The sequence below is a fragment of the Palaemon carinicauda genome, chromosome 2, assembly GCF_036898095.1.
Source record: "Palaemon carinicauda isolate YSFRI2023 chromosome 2, ASM3689809v2, whole genome shotgun sequence".
Lineage (NCBI taxonomy): Eukaryota > Metazoa > Arthropoda > Malacostraca > Decapoda > Palaemonidae > Palaemon > Palaemon carinicauda.
In genome coordinates, this window is record NC_090726.1 from 30,558,282 (window position 1) to 30,578,632 (window position 20,351).

The 20,351-nt window shown below is 39.6% G+C and overlaps 1 protein-coding gene across 1 annotated transcript in view; it reads left to right on the plus strand.

Annotated features, from left to right (window-relative positions):
• Positions 1-20,351, plus strand: part of LOC137623447 (ATP-dependent DNA helicase RecQ-like) — a 128,783-nt gene that overhangs the window by 57,402 nt on the left and 51,030 nt on the right. The window contains exons 12-14 of the mRNA XM_068354285.1: positions 347-461; positions 3,740-3,881; positions 16,057-16,210. Coding sequence (XP_068210386.1) covers positions 347-461; positions 3,740-3,881; positions 16,057-16,210 — 411 coding nt within the window. The remainder of the gene's footprint in view (positions 1-346; positions 462-3,739; positions 3,882-16,056; positions 16,211-20,351) is intronic.

Below are 20,351 nucleotides of genomic sequence, written 5' to 3' on the forward strand. Positions count from 1 at the left end.
TAGGGTCAAAGTGGCTGTTCAGTGGACTCTCTGGTGGGCAGGGCTTACCTGCAACCCAACAATAACTACCAGCAACTCGTTGTAAATTTTAACAGACAAGTTTCAGCTTCGCTGAAATCATGCGCCTATTAAAAGAATGAGGCTTGTCTAGTTAAGAAAAATACAAATTGATTTGAGAATTTGTAACCATAAACGTGCACTGTACAATACTAGTTTTTTGTTTATTACATTTTCATTTTACAGTAGCGTTTTGGTAACATAACATTCAATTCATAATCTAGTTTATTACATTTATATCATAATTAGGAACTTAAGTGAAGTGAAGGTCCTGTTTATTTCCTTGCAGGTTATCGGGCTCTGGTACAACAAACAAAGGTCTTTCTCGTGTGGAATCTGCTCTTGATGATGATGGAAAATATGATTTTACTGAGGATGCTGTTAAAGTTATCAAGACTGTAGAGGTATTCATAATCTTATCATTTGTAAAACTTATGAGTTATGAGTGTCATTGATAAGTGAAATGGGGAATAGTTGAACTTGATTCACAAGCCCATCATTTACTTAGGGCAAATTCCTTGTTTTCAGTAATGCTAGCCACTCTATTCTCAGGTATAAAGAAAATTGTCTGCTAGGTAACTGCCTGACAGCACCTTATGTACTTGCCAACTTTAATTTTTATACCTAGCTTTTAGTAATTTTTTAAAAGGTTTAAAGGTTTTTCATGAGTGGCAGAGGTAAGGGTGAAGTCATTGTGCTGTTGTAAAATGTCATAGAGACAGTACATAAATGCAAATGATCAACATCCAAACTCCTTATGCACTCGTGCTTAGACCAGGTAGGACGGATATATTCTTCTTCCCAACCATTATCCCTACATTAAGGGGTTGGTTGCCACTACATTTGATCAAAGGCATCCTCTTCCGCCAAACCTCTTCTCTCCATATCATCCTTCACCTTATTTCATCATCCAATTCTATGCCTCCCTCTTGATCTTCTCTACATTACAGGTTCCTCCCAAGCCCTACTCACTCCCTTCCCACCATCCGTCCTTAACACATGCCCACACCATCTCAGTCGTGACACTTATCATCTTGGTAATCTTTATTACACCTACCTACCTTCTTATTTCATCATTTTCCAGTCTTAACAGTGATACTCCGATAATCTGCTTTAGTGTTCTCATCTCTGTTTTTTCAAGCTTTGTTCCCTCCTTTTGTCTTGAAAGCCCAAGTTTCTGATCCATACATTAACACTGATGTTATTACTGTGCTAAAGATCTTGACTTTTACCTTGATTAGTATTTTCCTATCTCCAGCCAGGATTAGGTTATATTTTAAATATCATCTAATAGATGGGATATTGCAAGTACATTTATTTTGTCATATTATAATATGCAGGTGGATTCAATTGAGTCATTAGTAAGATATCATCGAGCCCCTCCCATTTTCATGGCATACAATTTTGACAGATCCGTGTACACTTGTGTTTAGTGTTTTCTCTCCTCTTTCCCTGCAATGGTTGACTGACAACTAAATACCAAATGTATTGTTCAAGTCAACAGAGGCAAACTGAGTTTCAGGGAATGAACCCAGTCAGTCACTTTTACTGGTGTTAAGAATTGAACACTGATCTCAGTGTAAAGAAATATTGTCTGCAAGGCTCAAATTGATATGCTTTAAATGTTTGATATGATTTGAGATATAACGCTATGAATAATATACTGTATACAGTATTAAGTTTAATTTTTTTTGGTGTATGCAATCAGTTTTTAAACTAGGTGTATGTCTAGAAAAAAAGAGGGCATGAGTCCTTGGTAACATATTTTTTATAATTTTCTTGCAGATAATGTGACAGACAAAAGTCATTAGGTATTTTGTAGAAAAGGGGAAATGGTAGAAAGCATTTGAAAAAGGAAAGATGAAAATTGACAGTTACAGTAATTAGGATTTGAGGTTCAGAAAAGACATGTCGGTACAGCTAGGTTAACTTTGAGTTAGGTATTATAAGTTGTTCGAAAATTACCATTTAAAACTTTTAAAGATAAGTGCTTATGTGTATTTATGAAAGCGTGGAACATGTCAAATGGATTCTCATTACAGTATTTCTTATGGGAAAAACTGTTTTGGTTTACGAGTTTTTTTGGGTTATGAGCTTGCTCCTGGAAAGAATTGGAGTCATATACTGAGGTACTTATGTTTGATGATTGTAATTCAAGTTAATTGATTTCAGTATGTAGTACAGTAGTGCCATATGCAAATACAAACATTTTGTTCTTCAAAATACGAAATATGATTTCAGTGTGGCTGGGACAGCTGTTGATTTTATTAATCATGTAGTTATCTAAGGGAGGTGAGCATGGGAAGAAACCACGCCCCTCCACCTGTTGGAAACACGTCACATTTGTTTTTAACTGCAATGAGTACGGACATAGTGTTGCTCTGTGGCCAAAACCCAGAACCCATTGATGCACAATCCCAGATTCGAAATCATCTTCATCCCCTCTCTGTATTAAGCGTTGGTTGCTGATCAAGAGGAGATGCTTTTGCCCCATTTTGGCTCTGTACTGTTATCTGAAGAGGACCCAACACCTCAATCCTAAGTGTCAGCAACTCTCTTAGCACTGGCAGGACCAAGAAATTTTTTTGGGGGAAGCACTATTTTGTTTTGGCTTCAGGAGATGATCTGTATAGTGTACACCTCAACTGCTGAGAGAGTCAAGGTACCAGCTAGGACCAGCGGTCACAAAGGCAGAGGTATATCCCCCCATCCTAACATTCAAGCAGTTGAAGGCTGGGATATGGAAACGCCTGATATCCTTTATGGGCCTTTACCTACGGTAGTATACCCACAAGACTATCGACACCTTTGGTCTGGATCCCGTGATGGCTATTCAGGTAGTTGTAAAGTCAGCCCAGCTCCCACAAGGGACAGGAAGCATCTTGTCCATGGTAACATATGGTTGTAAGTCTGGAATTAAAGGTAGAGTGACTGACTTAATTTTTCTGCTCCATCTCTTGGGGACGAAGAGATTAAAAGTTTTACTTACTGAATTGGACGTGATGGTGGTAAGACTTGCTTCTGAGCTCAATTTCTTAGATCTAAAAAAGTACATCCCCATGCTCACGAATGAAGAGGGTGAGGATTGAATTTATACCAGCCCATTAATCACCATACACAGGTACATATATATTATCCTTTGACCATGTAGGAATCTTCTTGGATAAGCCAGGCCCTATTAGTCTACTAATCCTTATGATAGATAGATATGAAGTTGCTATAGTCATTGTCTTCTCTCCAGTACGGGACTGTGCAGATTGACACTTTTAGGGAAGAAAAAGAACCAACCAGTTTCGGTTCTGGGGGACGTCCGACCCACCAATCAGTGAGTCTCCCTATTTTAAAGGACGAAAGGTTTGTGTACTCATATGATCAAATAAATTTTAAAAGTAATTTGTATTTTTCGTACCTATATGAACCTGAGTCTTTGAAAGGTAAACTTCCTGCCTCAACCACCCCTTTCAGTTCTGAACCAAAGGGCAATAGTGACACGCTTCCAACTGGTGGAGGGACTGGTCTATTTTCGCCAATGCTCACCACCTGTCGTTAACGACCTTGTTAATGAATTCAGGGGCTGTTTCAGCTCCATTGAAAACATGTTTGTTATTTTAAAGGAGTCAGGTTTGTGTAGCTAGGAAAAATACAAATTATATTTTTAAATTTGTTATATTTTTATTCACAGAGCTGCGGAGGAATGAGTGCTTTTGGCTCTATTGTCCTTATTTTGAAAGGATCAAATTGTCAGCGTGTCAAGCCACACTGGAAAAGTTTTTCTACATTTGGAGCTGGGAAACATCGAAATGATACCTACTGGAAAGCTCTAGGTAAGAATATGGGAAGGACAAAAAAAATACTGCTGTTGAATTATACAGTAATGTGTTTCCCTAAGATAAGAACTTTTTATTAAAGTATTTAATGTCATGTTAAATTATTTCTGTAGTATTCTGTTTACTATTTAAGATTTCCTGTCCATTATTATGCTGAATATAAATTGCAATGGTAACTTGAATTGGATGTAAGTGTTATCTTTATTATATTAAATTTAGTATAAATCCATATAAATATATTTTTTCAATATTAAACTTACCCGATAATCATGTAGCTGTCAACTCCGTTGCCCGACAGAATTCTACGGAAGGGATACGCCAGCGATCGCTATACAAGAGGGGGGTGTACTCACAAGCGCCACCTGTGGCCAGGTACTGCAGTACTTCTTGTTGACACCACTTTAATTTTTCCTCTGTCGTGCTTCCGGCAAGACGTTCATGGATACGCTTATAATTTTGGAGTCTTGTTCACGGTTTTTGGTGAAGTATTGCTCTAAGATTTCAGCTTTCGCTATTCAGGAAGTTTTATTATTAGCTTAGCTAACTTTTGGAATTAATTTGATTAATTATGGTGACGAAGAGAGTATGAACTCTCTTTCACCTTTAAATGGCCGACCCTTCCCTTAGACGGAAGTGTTGGTGTCTAAGAGAGTATAGACTCTCTTTCTTAATTTTGCTTAACAAAAGTTATAGATTTATTTTATATCTCTCCGCCTTTTATAGGCCTCTTCGATTAACTTCCTTTTATTATAAACTTATTAAAATTAATTTTTATATTTGTTTATATTCGACCTTTCCTAATAGTAGGCGGTCTTTTCTTGGTACCGAAGTTAATTAACATTGAGCCCGTCATTTCGGTTTTACCTGTTAACATATTATGCTATTTTAATGTTTTTGAAAGAATTTCTTTGATAGTCTCGTACTGTTTTCAAAGTTGAACTAACGTTTTGTTTTGTCTCTGCAGTTGTTGACGTTCAGAACGTTCAACTTGCGCTCTATCGTTACGATAGAGAGAGAATTTTCACGGTGTCACGTTGCAGTAAGAGTAACCGTGTCTAGCGTTTTGTTCATTCTTTCTTAACTTAATGGTTTTAATTCTAATAAAGGAACTTTTCATTTTGGGAAATATTTTCCTTTAACAATAATATGTTTTAACGATATATAAGATTGGGCTCTTCTCTCAGGTTCTAAGTCAAGAGAAAGAGAGAGAGAGAGAGATAGAGACGGAGGGAGAAAGAGGAGGATAAACGTTTCGTTCAAGCGAGTAACGTTGTTATCGTTTTTGCTCTTCTCCCTAGTCTCTTTAGGGGAAGAAGGTAAACGTTTCTAGAGTTTTTTCTTGTTCTCAAGCTTTATGCGGTGAGAGATTTTAAACGTAGTTTATTTGATCTAGTGTTTAGTCTCTTTCCAGCCACTGAATTATTTATCTTTCATTAGATTTTTCTGTTACATTGTAATTCTGTTTTCGCAATTACTAACTTTTGAGAAAGGATAGAATTGCGTGTTTCAGGTACAAACCACTTAAAGTTTCGAGTTCAGTGAAATAAGTGCAAACAGAAAATCAAAAGTGATAAGTGATTAGCGCAAAGTGTGTCAGTGTTGTGCGTGAGGGTACTTCTGTGCGTGCCAGTCGTCCTCCCAGTCCGGGACCTCTTGCAAGCTCCCAAGCCCAGGGGAGAAGCAATGTCGAAGGGCAAAAGGGTTCGGCAGGCCTTGATCGGCGCACAGAAGTATCCTCGGTGGTTGCGGGCGTGTCTTACAGAGACCGTCACTCCCACCCGCAGACGATTGAGCCCTTATTTTGCTCGTCTGCAGAAGAAATTTCGGGGAGAAAACGCTGGTCTCAGGTCTCAAGACCTCTTAAACGTAAAGTCCAGACCTATGCCAGACGTACGAAGTTAGAGTTCAACAACCCGGATGCAGTCATTGGGTTAGCTCTGACTCTCCTCAGTCATCAGGTGACTGCACACCTCTTAAGAGAGGTAAGGCGATGCCTCAACAGACCTCATCTTCTATTAAGGCTTTGCCTCAACAGACCTTATCGTCTGTTGATCCCAAGACGACTTTGCTGCAGTCCATGCAGTCGCAGCTTGCGGTCTTAATGCGTGAGTTTCAGGCTGAGAAGGTTACACCTCCTCCTAGGAACGCTCCGCCTCTCCGCAGTCCAGTCTGCCAGGCGTACGAAGTTGAGGTTCCTCAGGCTACCTTACCGCGTTCTGAGTTGCCAGTTACCAGCGGTGTGCAGCAACCTCCGCCTCCTCCTGCGAGAGCTCCGCCTCACCGCAGTCCAGTCTGCCAGGCGTACGAAGTTGAGGTTCCTCAGGCTACCTTACCGCGTTCTGAGTTGCCAGTTACCAGCGTTGTGCAGCAACCTTAACCTTCCTTAAGGCAACCTCAGCAATGGGAGCAGGAGTCTTATGCCTTACTTCCTCCGCTTCCGCTTGCGGTTCCACCAGCGAGGCAACAATCTCTTGAGGTACGACAACCTCTTCCATCAATGAGGCAGCCACCTCAGCACTCGCTGCAGCGACCTAAACCCTCCTCAAGGCAAGAGTCTCAAGCGCAGCCGCTACCTCAACTCTCGCAGCTCACACCTCAGGAACCTTAACTCGTTCCTCAGGAACCTGCTACTGCGCATCCGCAACCCTTACAGCAAGCGCAACTCTTGAGGCAGCAACCTCATGCTATGAGTCAGCCACCTCAACGCATGCATCTGCCATTTTTTCCTCAACTTGAGCTTCTTCCCATTCAACTTGGGAATAACAATGACAATAATAACACCTCATTACTTTCATAACTTGCATTTGTAATCATATACATGTATGCCTACACAAACATTATGATAATGGAGGTTATTTGTTTTACTTATATAAAAATATATATGTATTCCTTGCAATATATTTTTAACAAATCGCAAAATATGGCAAAAATATCTTCTAAACAAATGAATCATGAGTTATGAATGTAAGGTAATATTATGTTGATATTAAACCCCATGCAAGCATGCATGAAGTATGCAGTGTTGCCAACAGGGCGAGTTTCCCTTTCCTGAGGTGAAGTAGATTATAGTACATTTAGTGTAGCTTAATTCTACGATTATCATGCCGGCTATCAAATTCATCAACTAAACAATCTAAATCAATTCCCTCGGCACGTGCACTTTCAATGGACGGTAATGCGATATTACTCACTCTAGCACTGGTCATGGAATTTCTGAGAAATGTTACACGCCATGCAACACGCTCTGCTTACCTTACAGCATGCTCTACATTCAGCATGCTCTGCATACAGCATGCTCTGCATACAACATGCTCTGCATACCTTACCGCATGCTTCTCAGTCACACATCTTTGGTTGTTGCCAACTCACTAGACTGTCAAGCAGTTTCATAACGTTGCCTTCTAGTCTGCTGCTTTTGCACCAGTGAAACCCTCACTGAGAGAACTTAGCTTTTCTTGGATATGGTCCCTGTAGATGAGAAAGTGCTTTTCTCCCTCCTTCTGATATTCCCTTGAGGACTCTGTCATTTGGAGAGGAGCCTTTAGCTGCGTAGCCTCCTATGGACTTTTCTTTAAGCATAACATGCTCCCAGGGAAGGTAATGGTTCCACTTCAGTCGCTAACCCCGTCTGTTACCACACCTGCTCCCATAGACCTTGAGCTGTGTTGCTAGACATGCAGTCCAAGCTTAGTCCTTGTTAGAGGATTTTTTTGTTTACGGAGTCAGTGTGTCACTGGGAAGACGTTCAACAACCAGCAGAAGTGACTTGTTGTGACGCAGTGCGGCAACCTCAGCAACCCGATAAGGAGTTGTCTGTACGACCCAGACAGTCTAGACAGCTTCGGGTTGTCACTGTACTTCCTCGCTTCCCCATGGTTGACAGTTCACAGACTGTGCAGCAGTACCATGATCTTGTGTCCGGCTCCGTCAGACGACTGGCTTTTAAGAGCTCCCACAAGTCGTCGCTGTCTGGAGATTCTCAGATGGACTATGGATCTGACCAAGGAGCTGGGCCTCCTGGTCAATTTTGAGGAGTCTCAGCTCGTCCCATCCTAGACCATTGTCTCCCTGGGTATGGATCTTCAGAGTCGAGCTTTTCGGGCTTTTCCGTCGGCCCCAAGGATCTTCCAAGCCCTAGAATGCATCCAGAGCATGCTGAGAAGGAACCGATGCTCAGTCAGGTAGTGGATGAGTCTAACAGGGACACTTTCATCGCTGGCCCTGTTCATCGTGTTAGGGAGACTCCACCTCCCCCCCTTCAGTATCATCTAGCTGCTCACTGGATAAAGGACATGACGCTAGAGACGGTCTCAGTTCCTGTTTCCGAAGAGAGGAGGTCTTCTCTCGCGTGGTGTAAGAACAGCTTTCTTCTCAAGGAAGTCTATCTTTGGCTGTTCAGAAACCCGACCGCCTTCTCCTCTCGGACGCATCAGACACGGGCTGGGGTGCGACTTTGGACAGACAGGAATGCTCGGGAACATGGAATCAGGAACAAAGGACACTTCACATCAATTGCAAGGAGTTGTTGGCGGTTCTTCTGGCCTTGATAAACTTCAAGTCCCTCCAGCTTAACAAAGTGGTGGAGGTGGACTCTGACAACACCACAGCCCTGGCTTACATCTTCAAGCAGGGAGGGACTCTTTCGTGAAGTTGTTCTAGATCGCAAGGGACCTCCTCATCTGGTCTAAAGATCGAAAGCTCACGCTGGTAACGAGGTTCATTCAGGGCGGTATGAATGTCATGGCAGATCACCTCAGCCGGAAGGGTCAGGTCATCCCCACAGAGTGGACCCTTCACAAGAATGTTTGCAGCAGACTTTGGGCCCTGTGGGGTCAGCCAACCATAGATCTGTTCGCTACCTCGATAACCTAGAGACTCCTGTTGTATTGTTCTCCGATTCCAGACCCAGCAGCAGTTCACGTGGATGCTTTTCTGCTGGATTGGTTCCATCTCGACCTGTATGCATTCCCGCCGTTCAAGATTGTCAACAGGGTACTTCAGAAGTTCTCCTCTCGCAAAGGGACACGGCTGACGTTGGTTGGCTCCGCTCTGGCCCGCGAGAGAATGGTTCTTAGAGGTACTGCAATGGCTGGTCGACATTCCCAGGACTCTTCCTCTAGGAGTGAACCTTCTACGTCTACCTCACGTAAAGAAGGTACACCCAAACCTCCACGCTCTTCGTCTGACTGCCTTCAGACTTTCGAAAGACTCTCAAGAGCTAGGGGCTTTTCGAAGGAGGCAGCCAGAGCGATTGCCAAAGCAAGGAGAACATCCACTCTCAGAATCTATCAGTCTCAAGGGGAAGTCTTCCGTAGCTGGTACAAGACCAATGCAGTTTCCTCAACCAGTACCACTGTAACCCAGATTGCTGACTTCCTGTTATATCTAAGGAAAGTAAGATCCCTTTCAGCTCCTACGATCAAGGGTTACAGAAGTATGTTGGCAGCGGTTTTCCGCCACAGAGGCTTGGATCTTTCCACCAACAAAGATCTACAGGACCTCCCTAGGTCTTTTGAGACCTCAAAGGAACGTCGGTTGTCCACTCCAGGCTGGAATCTAGACGTGGTCCTAAGGTTCCTTATGTCATCAAGATTTGAACCTCTCCAATCAGCCTCTTTTTAGGACCTCACATTAAAAACTCTTTTCCTCGTGTGCTTGACAACAGCTAAAAGAGTAAGTGAGATCCACACCTTCAGCAGGATCATTGTTTTCACATCTGAAACGGCTACATGTTCCTTGCAGCTCGGTTTTTGCTAAACGAGCTTCCTTCACGTCCTTGGCCTAAGTCGTTCGAGATCCCAAGCCTGTCCAACTTGGTGGGGAATGAACTGGAGAGAGTACTTTGCCCAGTTAGAGCTCTTAGGTACTATCTAAAAAGGTCTTAACCTTTACGAGGACAATCAGAAGCCTTATGGTGTGCTATCAAGAAACCTTCTTTTCCAAGTTCTAAGAACTCAGTTTCTTACTATTCAGGCTTCTGATTAGAGAAGCACATTCTCATCTGAAGGAAGAAGACCTTGCTTTGCTGAAGGTAAGGACACATGAAGTGAGAGCTGTGGCTACTTCAGTGGCCTTCAAACAGAGCCATTCTCTGCAGAGTGTTATGGATGCAACCTATTGGAGAAGCAAGTCAGTGTTCGCATCATTCTATCTCAAAGATGTCCAGTCTCTTTACGAGTACTGCTACACCCTGGGACCATTCGTAGCAACGAATGCAGTAGTAGGCGAGGGCTCAGCCACTACATTCCCATAATCCCATAACCTTTTAACCTTTCTCTTGAATACTTTTTATGGGTTGTACGGTCGGCTAAGAAGCCTTCCACATCCTTGTTGATTTGGCGGGTGGTCAATTCTTTCTTGAGAAGCGCCGAGGTTAAAGGTTGTGATGAGGTCCTTTAGTATGGGTTGCAGCCCTTGATACTTCAGCACCTTAGAGTTGTTCAGCCTCCTAAGAGGAACGCTGCGCTCAGTAAGGAAGACGAATTTATTTAAGGCAGAGTAATGGCTCAAGTCGACTTCCTTACCAGGTACTTGTAATTTCATTGTTATTTTGAATAACTGATAATATGAAATACGGGATACTTAGCTTCTTGATAAACATGTACACTGGTTTTCACCCACCTCCCTGGGTGTGACTCAGCTACATGATTATCGGGTAAGTTTAATATTGAAAAATGTTATTTTCATTAGTAAAATAAATTTTTGAATATACTTACCCGATAATCATGATTTAATTGACCCACCCTTCCTCCCCATAGAACCAGTGGACCGAGGAAAAATTGAAGTGGTGTCAACAAGAAGTACTGCAGTACCTGGCCACAGGTGGCGCTTGTGAGTACACCCCCCTCTTGTATAGCGATCGCTGGCGTATCCCTTCCGTAGAATTCTGTCGGGCAACGGAGTTGACAGCTACATGATTATCGGGTAAGTATATTCAAAAATTTATTTTACTAATGAAAATAACATTTTGTACTAGATCATATTACATCAAACTTTCAGACATGGTTTACTTTGAGTAAAGTTTAATGTTAATTAGTTGTCTTGCTAGAATGGTGAATGTAGTTTCATTGTAACCTGTGGGTTGCAAACAACAATATTTATCCCCATGAACTCTCAAGAGTTCTGATTTGGTCTCAATTTTTACCATTTAATATCTAAAAGACATATGATTTATAGAATAGCAATCAGTATAGAAGGCAGTAAAAAAGTCTGGGAGAATGATTTTTTGTATTTTTTCTGATTAGTTGCCTTAAAAATGGGTTAAAACTAAAAGGTGGCTGTGAATAAAAATATCCCTGCTTTGCTAGAAATTGATATTGATTAAAAATGAAATACAGAAAACCCCCTTTTAAACACAGTACAGTCACATATCTTACGCGGATGTAGTGTATCCAAATTGTAGTCATTGTAGGTCTGGCTGGTCTACCTGAAAATCCTACTTAGTGTATGGCAATGATAATCCAGGGCTTACCTTGAGAAGATAAGGTCTGGAACCACATTATCATCTGCTATACAGTATTTGCATGCAATCCACTCACTTCTAGCCTTTGATGTTTTAATTTTGTCTTGCTGAAATATGAAGATATGGAATTTAGATGATAAAATTTTTTGTTTCTATACTCACCTGATGTTTATACACTGCAAGGCAGCATTTTCCAGTTATTGCCAGTGGGCCTAGCCTTTTGCTAAAAAGCAAGACTACAAGGCAGCAGCTGTCCTTCTTTTAGTCGCTTTCTACGGCATGCAGGATATACGGTGGTAGTATTCTAACACCCCTACCACGAGGCAAACCTTGGGACATTGCTGTTGCTGGATAATAAAAAATGCTGTTGTATAAAGTGAACCCTTAAAAATGCCTTAAAATCTTATTTAAGCCTCTTATTATATCACTCAAGTGACCTCAAACAACTCACAGACATGTTATTCATAAAAGAAAAACAATATCAATTACTTAAAACTGTTAAAGAAGGGAAAAACAGAATTGTCATACATACTTTTGTAACCACTCACATATTATGGAGCCTCCAAATTTTCACTCTCAAAAAACAATTTGATTAAATATGTATCATTTGATTATATATTTTGAGACCAAAATATAATAAACTAATCTCTTTTCACCCAACTTCTATTTAAGTAAGTTAAAAAAGCAAAAGAGAAATATAAAATTATCAGTAACGCAAACGGCTATAAACAACCAAATGAAAAACAACTTTTTTGTTAATGAACAACTTATTCAGATAACAACCGTTTTCCTTACATATCAACTTTTGTATGATAGTAAACAATTACTGTACTTGTTATAGATAACACTAAGTAGAATATGAATGATATATTATTACATTTTACCATTTTTCGCCTTGGAGAAAAGATCGGCAAGGAAATATACTGTTGAATTAAGCAACATGTTATAGCTAAATCTTAGAAAGCAGACAATGATGAAGCTGTTTGGAATCGGAAAAATTTCCAAAACTGGAGTAAACAAAAAGAAAAATTAGTTGATTATGTATTCGATTTATGAAAAGGTAAAACTACTAAGAAAATTGTAAGAAAAAGTTGATAATTTCTGGAGCTTATTTTCAGAATAATAGGCAAAATGTATTTACGTTTCTCTATTTATTATTTGGTGTCGACATATATTTCAAATCACTTTGTGACTCCTCTTCAGGACCACATTGGTTAAGTGATAGAATAGCACTTTATATAAAGGCTATGGTGGTGACAATTTTACTACAAAAATATTTGGAATCTTCGAGTTTAATTAACAAAAATTGATAAATAAAAACTTTAGATTCTTAGAAATATAAAGATGAAAATTTAAGATAAGTTTTTAAATACAGTACGTAAATGATTTTCCACAAGTCTTCACAGAACTTCATGACCGATCTTACAATCCCTTCCCATCTTCGTCGAAGCTTATGATTCCATATTTTTGCCTTCTGATTGACGTCAGTTCACAAAGATGTGGCCTCTATTATCGTAGTGTCCGAGAAAGTTGGCCATAGAAAACCAACTCTTTTCTGACAGTAGATTTTAATGGCCATTCATATACACCCATACGTGCTATATCTGACTGCATGAAGACTATCCACCGTATGTTTAGAAACAAAGGGTTTAGCAGTCCTTTACATTGTCATTCGTATGTTCCGAAAGACAATCTACTAATTATCTGTGTCAAAGACAATGAAATGTTTATTTTGATTAAAGAAAATCTAGAAATGTATCAATAACTAAACTAATTTGAATAGTAATGTTTTTTTTTTTTTTTTACTTTTCTTTTGTATTAAAAACTTTCCCTTTCGGTCATTAAGGGAAAAGATCCATTCTTAATTCTATACTCAAACGTCTGGGATTAGATTTAGTCGTTTCAGGTATTATAGCAGATGTATTCAAGCCTTTTAATATTTAAAGACCTCTAGTTGTCGGGTGTATTTTTTTTATTTTGATATAGTTTTACAATATTTAATAGGTTCAAGTTTTGATCCTTTGGAAAATCTTTTGATTAAAGATATCACAGCTAAAACACCATTTTTGTTGGCATTGTCATCAGCAAAGTGCTTAAATGAACTACAAGCACCATCTTGTAATACAGTGTAGGGTTTGTGGAACACAAGATGATATCTCTCACTTTTACCTGCATTCAGAGCTAAGAATAATTTTAAGACAAAAGGTTTTCACAGTTCTTTCAAATTTCCTATTTAGAAAAGGTGGTGAACATTATATAAGAAAATAAATACCTTTGCCTGGTGAGAGCTGTTCTGCATTATTTGGAGAAGACTAGGTATTAAAGATACTTTTTCTAATTTGTTTTTTTGAATTAGAGTTCCAAATTGTTATATGTCCGTAAATGTGATGTCTTTTCTTGTTAAGAGTATCATCACGTTGGACTGCAAAGACCTGAATCTAAGTCTAGTGAATGATTCAAAGGTTATGGTTCCAGATATTGGAAGTGGAGCTACATCTCTTCTTAAGTTATGCAGAAAGCTTTCTTTGGAAACAGTTTTTAGCGGTAGCTCAATGGAGTACCAAGTCCGTATTCACTAAACATTATCGTGAAGAATTCTGGTTTTCTTATCTTACAGTAGCTGCGGGTGATATGGTCTAATGACATTTTTTTGGAATTTTACTTTAAAAATTCTAGTTTTAGATACAAGGTGTTTAGGGTTATATAAATAGGGGATTAGGGACAAGGCAATGTTTAGGGAGCAATTTGGAGTTTCATATTTCAACAATATTTTGAGACGGTGTGTTACCAAAAACTAGAGTACAGGTAAGTCTAGAATGTTGACCCTTTTGAGTGCCAACCCCTCACTAAATGATTCAGCACACAACCCCTAGGCACCTTCTTTTAGGATATTTTGCCTAACTCATCTTAGCGTAAAATCTATATAAGACGGGACTTTACAACATTTAGATATTCATTGTCGTATAGCTGGATAAATTCCCTTTTACTTGATACTTAATGTTACATATTTTGTAAAATGATCACCTAAATGAATAACAAAAGAATGAGAAAAAATTGCTAATTATTACATGTAAATCATTTCCATTAGTTTTGAAGGAAGTGGAAATATTGGATGTAGACTACGTCCAATGTCATTCCAAGGGTTAGTTAATATTATTTTTTGAAAGTCATATTTATTTCCTTCGCATGTGACCCACCTCAATCAGTTTATGGAAGTCAGCAATATGAATATCAAGGGAGGTTCCTAGAAGTAAATGGAATTTTATTAATAAAGATTTGTTATTTCTATACTCACCACTTGTTCATATAGAATCCTACCCTATTTGCAATGACTTGTGGCATCAAGAGGTTAGGGAACAGTTTTGACTTCAAGACTGAAGGCAAAGATTATATGGCTTGGCTAAGCCATTGGTAATGCCAGTAGATATTTTCAATACTTTACTAGAGGTCTAAGTCTATTGGAAGGAAAGTAAACAAAATTTTTTTTAGTTTTAGGGGTAACAATGATATACTGAGTTTCGAGAGAGAAGCAGTATGAACATTAGGCGAGTATGAAAATAGATTTTAGCATGAAAATTCAGTTTTTCCACTTTGCGCAAGTTCGTAAGAGTGTCAATTGACTTAGGACAATTCAGATAAACTTCGACTTTACTGCATTAGATCTACCAAGCATCTCCAGTGTGAATTTGAAATGTATGTCATTTTAAATTCTTCATTAAACCAAAAGGGAATAATTATCTAAAAATTAATTATCTTATCCTAATTTCATCCGGTTACATGGCATTAAATTACATTATTATTTTAATTGCAAAATTCCTTTAATCTAAACTTTTAAATAAACCACTACTTACATTGCTCATGGAAAATCATTTAAGAAATTAAAATTTCATCTTTGCCTACATGCAAAGTTGATAATTTTCATGCAAAAATAAATCTTTAGATAAGATCACAGATTGTTTTGAGGATGAAAAAGTTTCAACTCTACATGGAAACTGAAAGAGAAACTTTTCTTTACACTTTAATCAGTAATTCATCGAAACTGTCTATGAAAATTAGGTCATGGATTATAAGTGTTCTTAGAGGACCACCAAGAGACAATTTATAAGAATAATCAGTATCAGAACTTAAGCAACTTATATGGGTACCTTCCAGACATAAATTTCATAACGATTAGATACCTCATCAAAATTGAACTCTTACTGAGAATACAAGGCTCATGTAAAGGTGAATGACTCCGTCAACACTGCACCATCAGAATCCTTACTGAATGGTTCACTAAAACTGTAAGGCAAAACTTGTAAAATGAAAGTGACAAGAAGGCTGCAGCATACCCAAGCCAAGGTTATTGCCATTAACTGCTAGAATATCTCTTAGCTGTAATTGAGGCCTAAACCTATTGACAGGAAAGAAAATGCAATATTTTAATTTTAGGATATATGTAGATGAAAACCAAGTTCCAAGAGAGAAGCAATATGAACATCGGGGAGTTTCATAGAAATAATAATTATGCTCTATGTCATTAATGATTAAATGCAGTGTACTGTAATCCTAACTTTTCAAGTTATAGCATTATGTCAAATTTAATGGTAAAAAGGAACAAATATTAACTAGTGTCTTGATATTAAATTTTATGCTGTATATTATATTTTGCTCTCTAGTTTTTGTTTTTATGTTAATATTGACTAAACAAATGGTCCCTTTGCTTTCTAGGAAAAATGCTGATATCAGCAGATTACCTTTTAGAAAAGATGGTAGGTGGTCCCAGTGGCAGAGGTTTTCGAGGTCGGGGATGGAAAAGCTCCAGTTTTGCATATGAGGCCATTTCACTTACCAGAGAAGGAGAATATGTCTTAAGGAATCCTAAGTAAGTAGCTTAATTTAAGGGAAAGTTAGATATTGCAATTTTACTTCTTAATTCTTACATCTAAATTAAATTTATAACATATTATACTTTCTCCTATTTAAATTTAAGTGCAAAACTTATAAGTCAAACAGAATACTTGGCCTAGCAAGCAGATTTGTCTAGCCTAGGGTACTTAAAACATACTGTACTTGAGTGGACTGCTCATGTGCCATAGAAAGGTTGCTGTACAGTAATCCGGTTATCATGGATATTCTGTTCCAGGAACTCGCATGATACACAAGGTACATGATGAAGTACTTTTTTATAGGTGAAATATGTGGGTCACACAGTATGCAAGATAGCAAGTTACACGAATACGTATTGTATTACTATAATTTCTTTCATTAATTTTTAAGGCCATAAAAGGGATTTTGACGAAGGAAAAATCTATTTCTAGGCGAGGAACCTGTGTCGCCCAGTGAAATGCTCCCAAGCACCATTTCAAAGGTATAAATACTGCTAAATATACCAGAGAAAAAAGTTGCATGGAATGCCAGGAATATACCCAGCTCGCTCACCCCTAAAGGGTGTCGGTATTAAAACTGGGGCGAGTGATACCACTACCAGAGGTCCCTTTCCAATTAGACTTGTCCCTCCTCAAAATCCCCTGTTACTACGAGGTGTTGTTCACTACAGCTACTGCCCCCCCCCCCCCCCCTCACCACCACCACCACCACCACCTATCCTTCTCCCATCTTTCCTACTAGCACCCTAAGCTTGGGCCAGCCTAGGGTGAGAAAAAAGGAGGGAGGGTTCACTGGGCAACACAGGTTCCTCGCCCAGAAATAGATTTTTCCTTCGTCAAAATCCCTTTTCTGGGCTCAACCTGTGTCGCTCCGTGAAATAGTAACAGAGAATTGGTCCCATAAGCTTGGAAATACACAAAAAGTTAAGGAACTGAATTAAATTAAGAGTGTTTTACTTAAATCCTTAATATACCAATCTCTTAATTACACCCCAAATAAAGGTAAATGTTAAGGTAGGGGGAAAAGGGAAGGCAGGTGCTGCCCTGCTCCTTATTAGGAGACAAGGCACTAAGAGGGAAAATATATATGAAGATAGGACCCTGTTATAATGGTTGTGTTAAATCTGGAGGAACCACTATATCTTTTTAATCCTTCAAAATTCTTGTGACGAAAATTATTGACTGGTGTTGCTACAGCCCGGATATCTTGGGCATGTGGTACAGATTCCAGCTTGGTTCTTTTAATAAAATACAGAATCTATTGTCTGATTCCTTTCAGGGAAATGGTTCCTCCATCCTTTCTAATAAACAAAGGTCCTGAAGGTCTATTTAAATAATTTTCCAAAGTGATAACTGGGCACAGAGATAGATCCTGTGGAAGTGGGACAATTTTCCATGGGGAACATCTATTCTGTGGACCCTCATTCTTTTTTAAGAATTTTCTATCTAGAGAGAAAAGAATTCCACCAGAAGAAAGAAAATCAATATGATTTGGTTCTCTAGGTAATGCTGAGAGTTCAGATATTGTGGCTCCTGAGGCTAAACTTATAAAAAATAACGTCTTCCTAAGATGCGCTATGTAAGTGCATGAGTCAATATCAGAGTCAGAATCGAGATCAAGGACATCATCTAAAACCCATAAAACTGCGTGAGGGCAAGTTACTGGTTGTAGTCTAGTACAGGCTGACGGAATAGACAAAAAATACGAACCTGTAAGATTAAAATTGAACCCGATCTGAAATATTTTCTTTAAAGCAGATTTAATCATAGTAATAGTATTATTGGCTAGACCTCCTTCCAAGAAAGTTCTGAAAAAGGGAACTGCCAGATTCGTAGTCAGCGTCCGAACCTCTGAGTCTTCCAGAAATTGGCTAACTTTCTTACATCAGAATCATATTGCCGAAGGGTAGAATCTCATATACTGTACCTGACACTAGGGACAATGTGTTAAAAGGGTCAATCTCAGCATCTCTTTGTGCTGCAAATCTCAGATAGTCCATAAAGTGAAGGCACTCTGAATCCGTGAGGAAGCAGACACACTGCGAGATAGTACCATCCGTGTTAACTTGATTCAGGAATCCGCCGAGGTCGTAGTCCTAGTTCCACCAAGATAGGTAATCAGTTGCATTGGGCCAATTGAGGGCTACGAGAGCAATCTGACCTTTGAAAGTCCTGAGCATGTCCAGGACTTTCATTAGCATGATTAAAGGTGGAATCAGGTAAATCCTCCGTCAGTTGTTCTAATCTATGGACATGTCGTTTGTGACATAGGCCAGAGGGTCCAGGTTGGGGGCCACATGACATTGTGGCTTTTGGTTGGATTCCGTGGCAAATAGGTCTACTTGGAGACCTAGAACCTGTTGGCAGGTCCAATTAAATGACTTTTTTGGCCAAGGACCATTCCGACTCCCGCGGAGGTGTCCTTGTTAGATCATCCTCAACCACATTTCTTACTCCTGCGAGGTGAACAGCTGACAGGTGGCAAAGGTTCCCTGTTGCCATTGAAAAGATAGCTACCATCACTTAATTTACGTGACCTGATTTGGAATCTCCCTTGTTTATGCAGTGGACTATCACATGGCTGTCTAGTATTAGACTGATATGTTGTTTCTGTGTCGGGGAAAGACTTATTAGAGTCAAGAACACTTCTATGACTTCTAAGATATTGATGTGTAGTTGTTGGAATGTCACTGTCCACAACCCCTGGACCTATTTGTATTGGGAATAGCCTCCCTAAACGCTTAGGGAGTCATCTAAATGGACCACCAATGTTGTCGCTGGGAATCATAAAGGTACTGAGTTTGCTAGGTATTTGACCTTCGTCCATTGTTGAAGTTTTTTCCGTAGTGTAGGTGGAATCCGAGAAATTTTGTCTCGATATTTCTCGTTTTCTTTGGACCGCCAAACTCAATTGATGTCTTCCAGATTGACTCTCAGTAATGTGTCTTTTACTGAGGGAAACTGGAGTAAACCTAGGATTCTTTCTTGGTTTCTCCTGGTCGTTAATTTGTCCTTGAGAGATCCTCTTATGTTTCTAACTATCTCAATCCTCTTCTGTGGTGGAATTGACCGCTTGTGTGTGGTGAGGATCCAATAAAGACCTAACCACTGGAAGCACGTTGCTGGAGAAAGACGGGACTTTTTGAAATTTATTTGGAAACCTAAGTATTCCAGAAATTTTATTGCTTTGCCCGACGCCTTGTGACGCTGTTGGCCCAGATAAACCAACCGTCTAGGTAGGCCACTAACTGTATTCCTTGAGTCCTCGTCCCTTGGACTGCTGTCTCCGCCAACTTAGTGAATAACTTGGTCGCTATGTTGAGTCCGAATGGCATCACCTTGAAGGTGTAAGCCCGTTTGCCTAGCTTGAATCCTAGGAAAGGACGAAAAAGCCATGCTATCGGAACATGAAAATAAACGCCTGTAAGATCTATAGAGGTGGTGATGGCCCCACGGGAACATAAGGTCTCACCTGTGAGACGGTCAGCATATGGAACTAGTCGCATAATATACTGTATATATGTATTCAGATAGGACAAATCTAGGTTACTCTTCGTTTGTCCGAGTCTTTCTTTGGCACTGAACAAACGTGCTTGAAATTTTAAGCATATTACCTCTTTTATTGCTTTCTTCAGAAGAAGACCTCCTGTGTAAAGTGTTAAGTCTGCCGTTGGAATCTGATAAAAACTGGTTGGTGGAGGGGGCTTTTTTCATCCATCTCCACCCCAGAACTTTCATTATGACGTTGTATTGCCAATTGCTGAATGCCCAACGGCTCTGAAAGAGGTACAGCCTTCCTCCTATCTGGGGAGTCCTCTATGTAGGAAGGCTCCCCTAGCTCTACTACCTCTCGCATGCGTATTATATCCGTGAAACACTCCCTGTGTTTTGAAGGAAGGATGATACGCTGGAGACGCAATAAACGGAGTAGTGGCAATCTGTTGTTGAGGTGGTTGGCTTACCCACACATATTGATTTTGTGGCTGGGTTCTTGAGTTGGAAGGCTGGCTCACCTGGGATACTGGCATTCCCTGTAGCACATCCTGAGCCTGTGGCCTTTGGAAGGACTGAAACTTCCTTGGTCATCTCCTGCCTCGTGATTGCGGTCCGGTGGGCTCGAATTTTCTTTTTGGAATT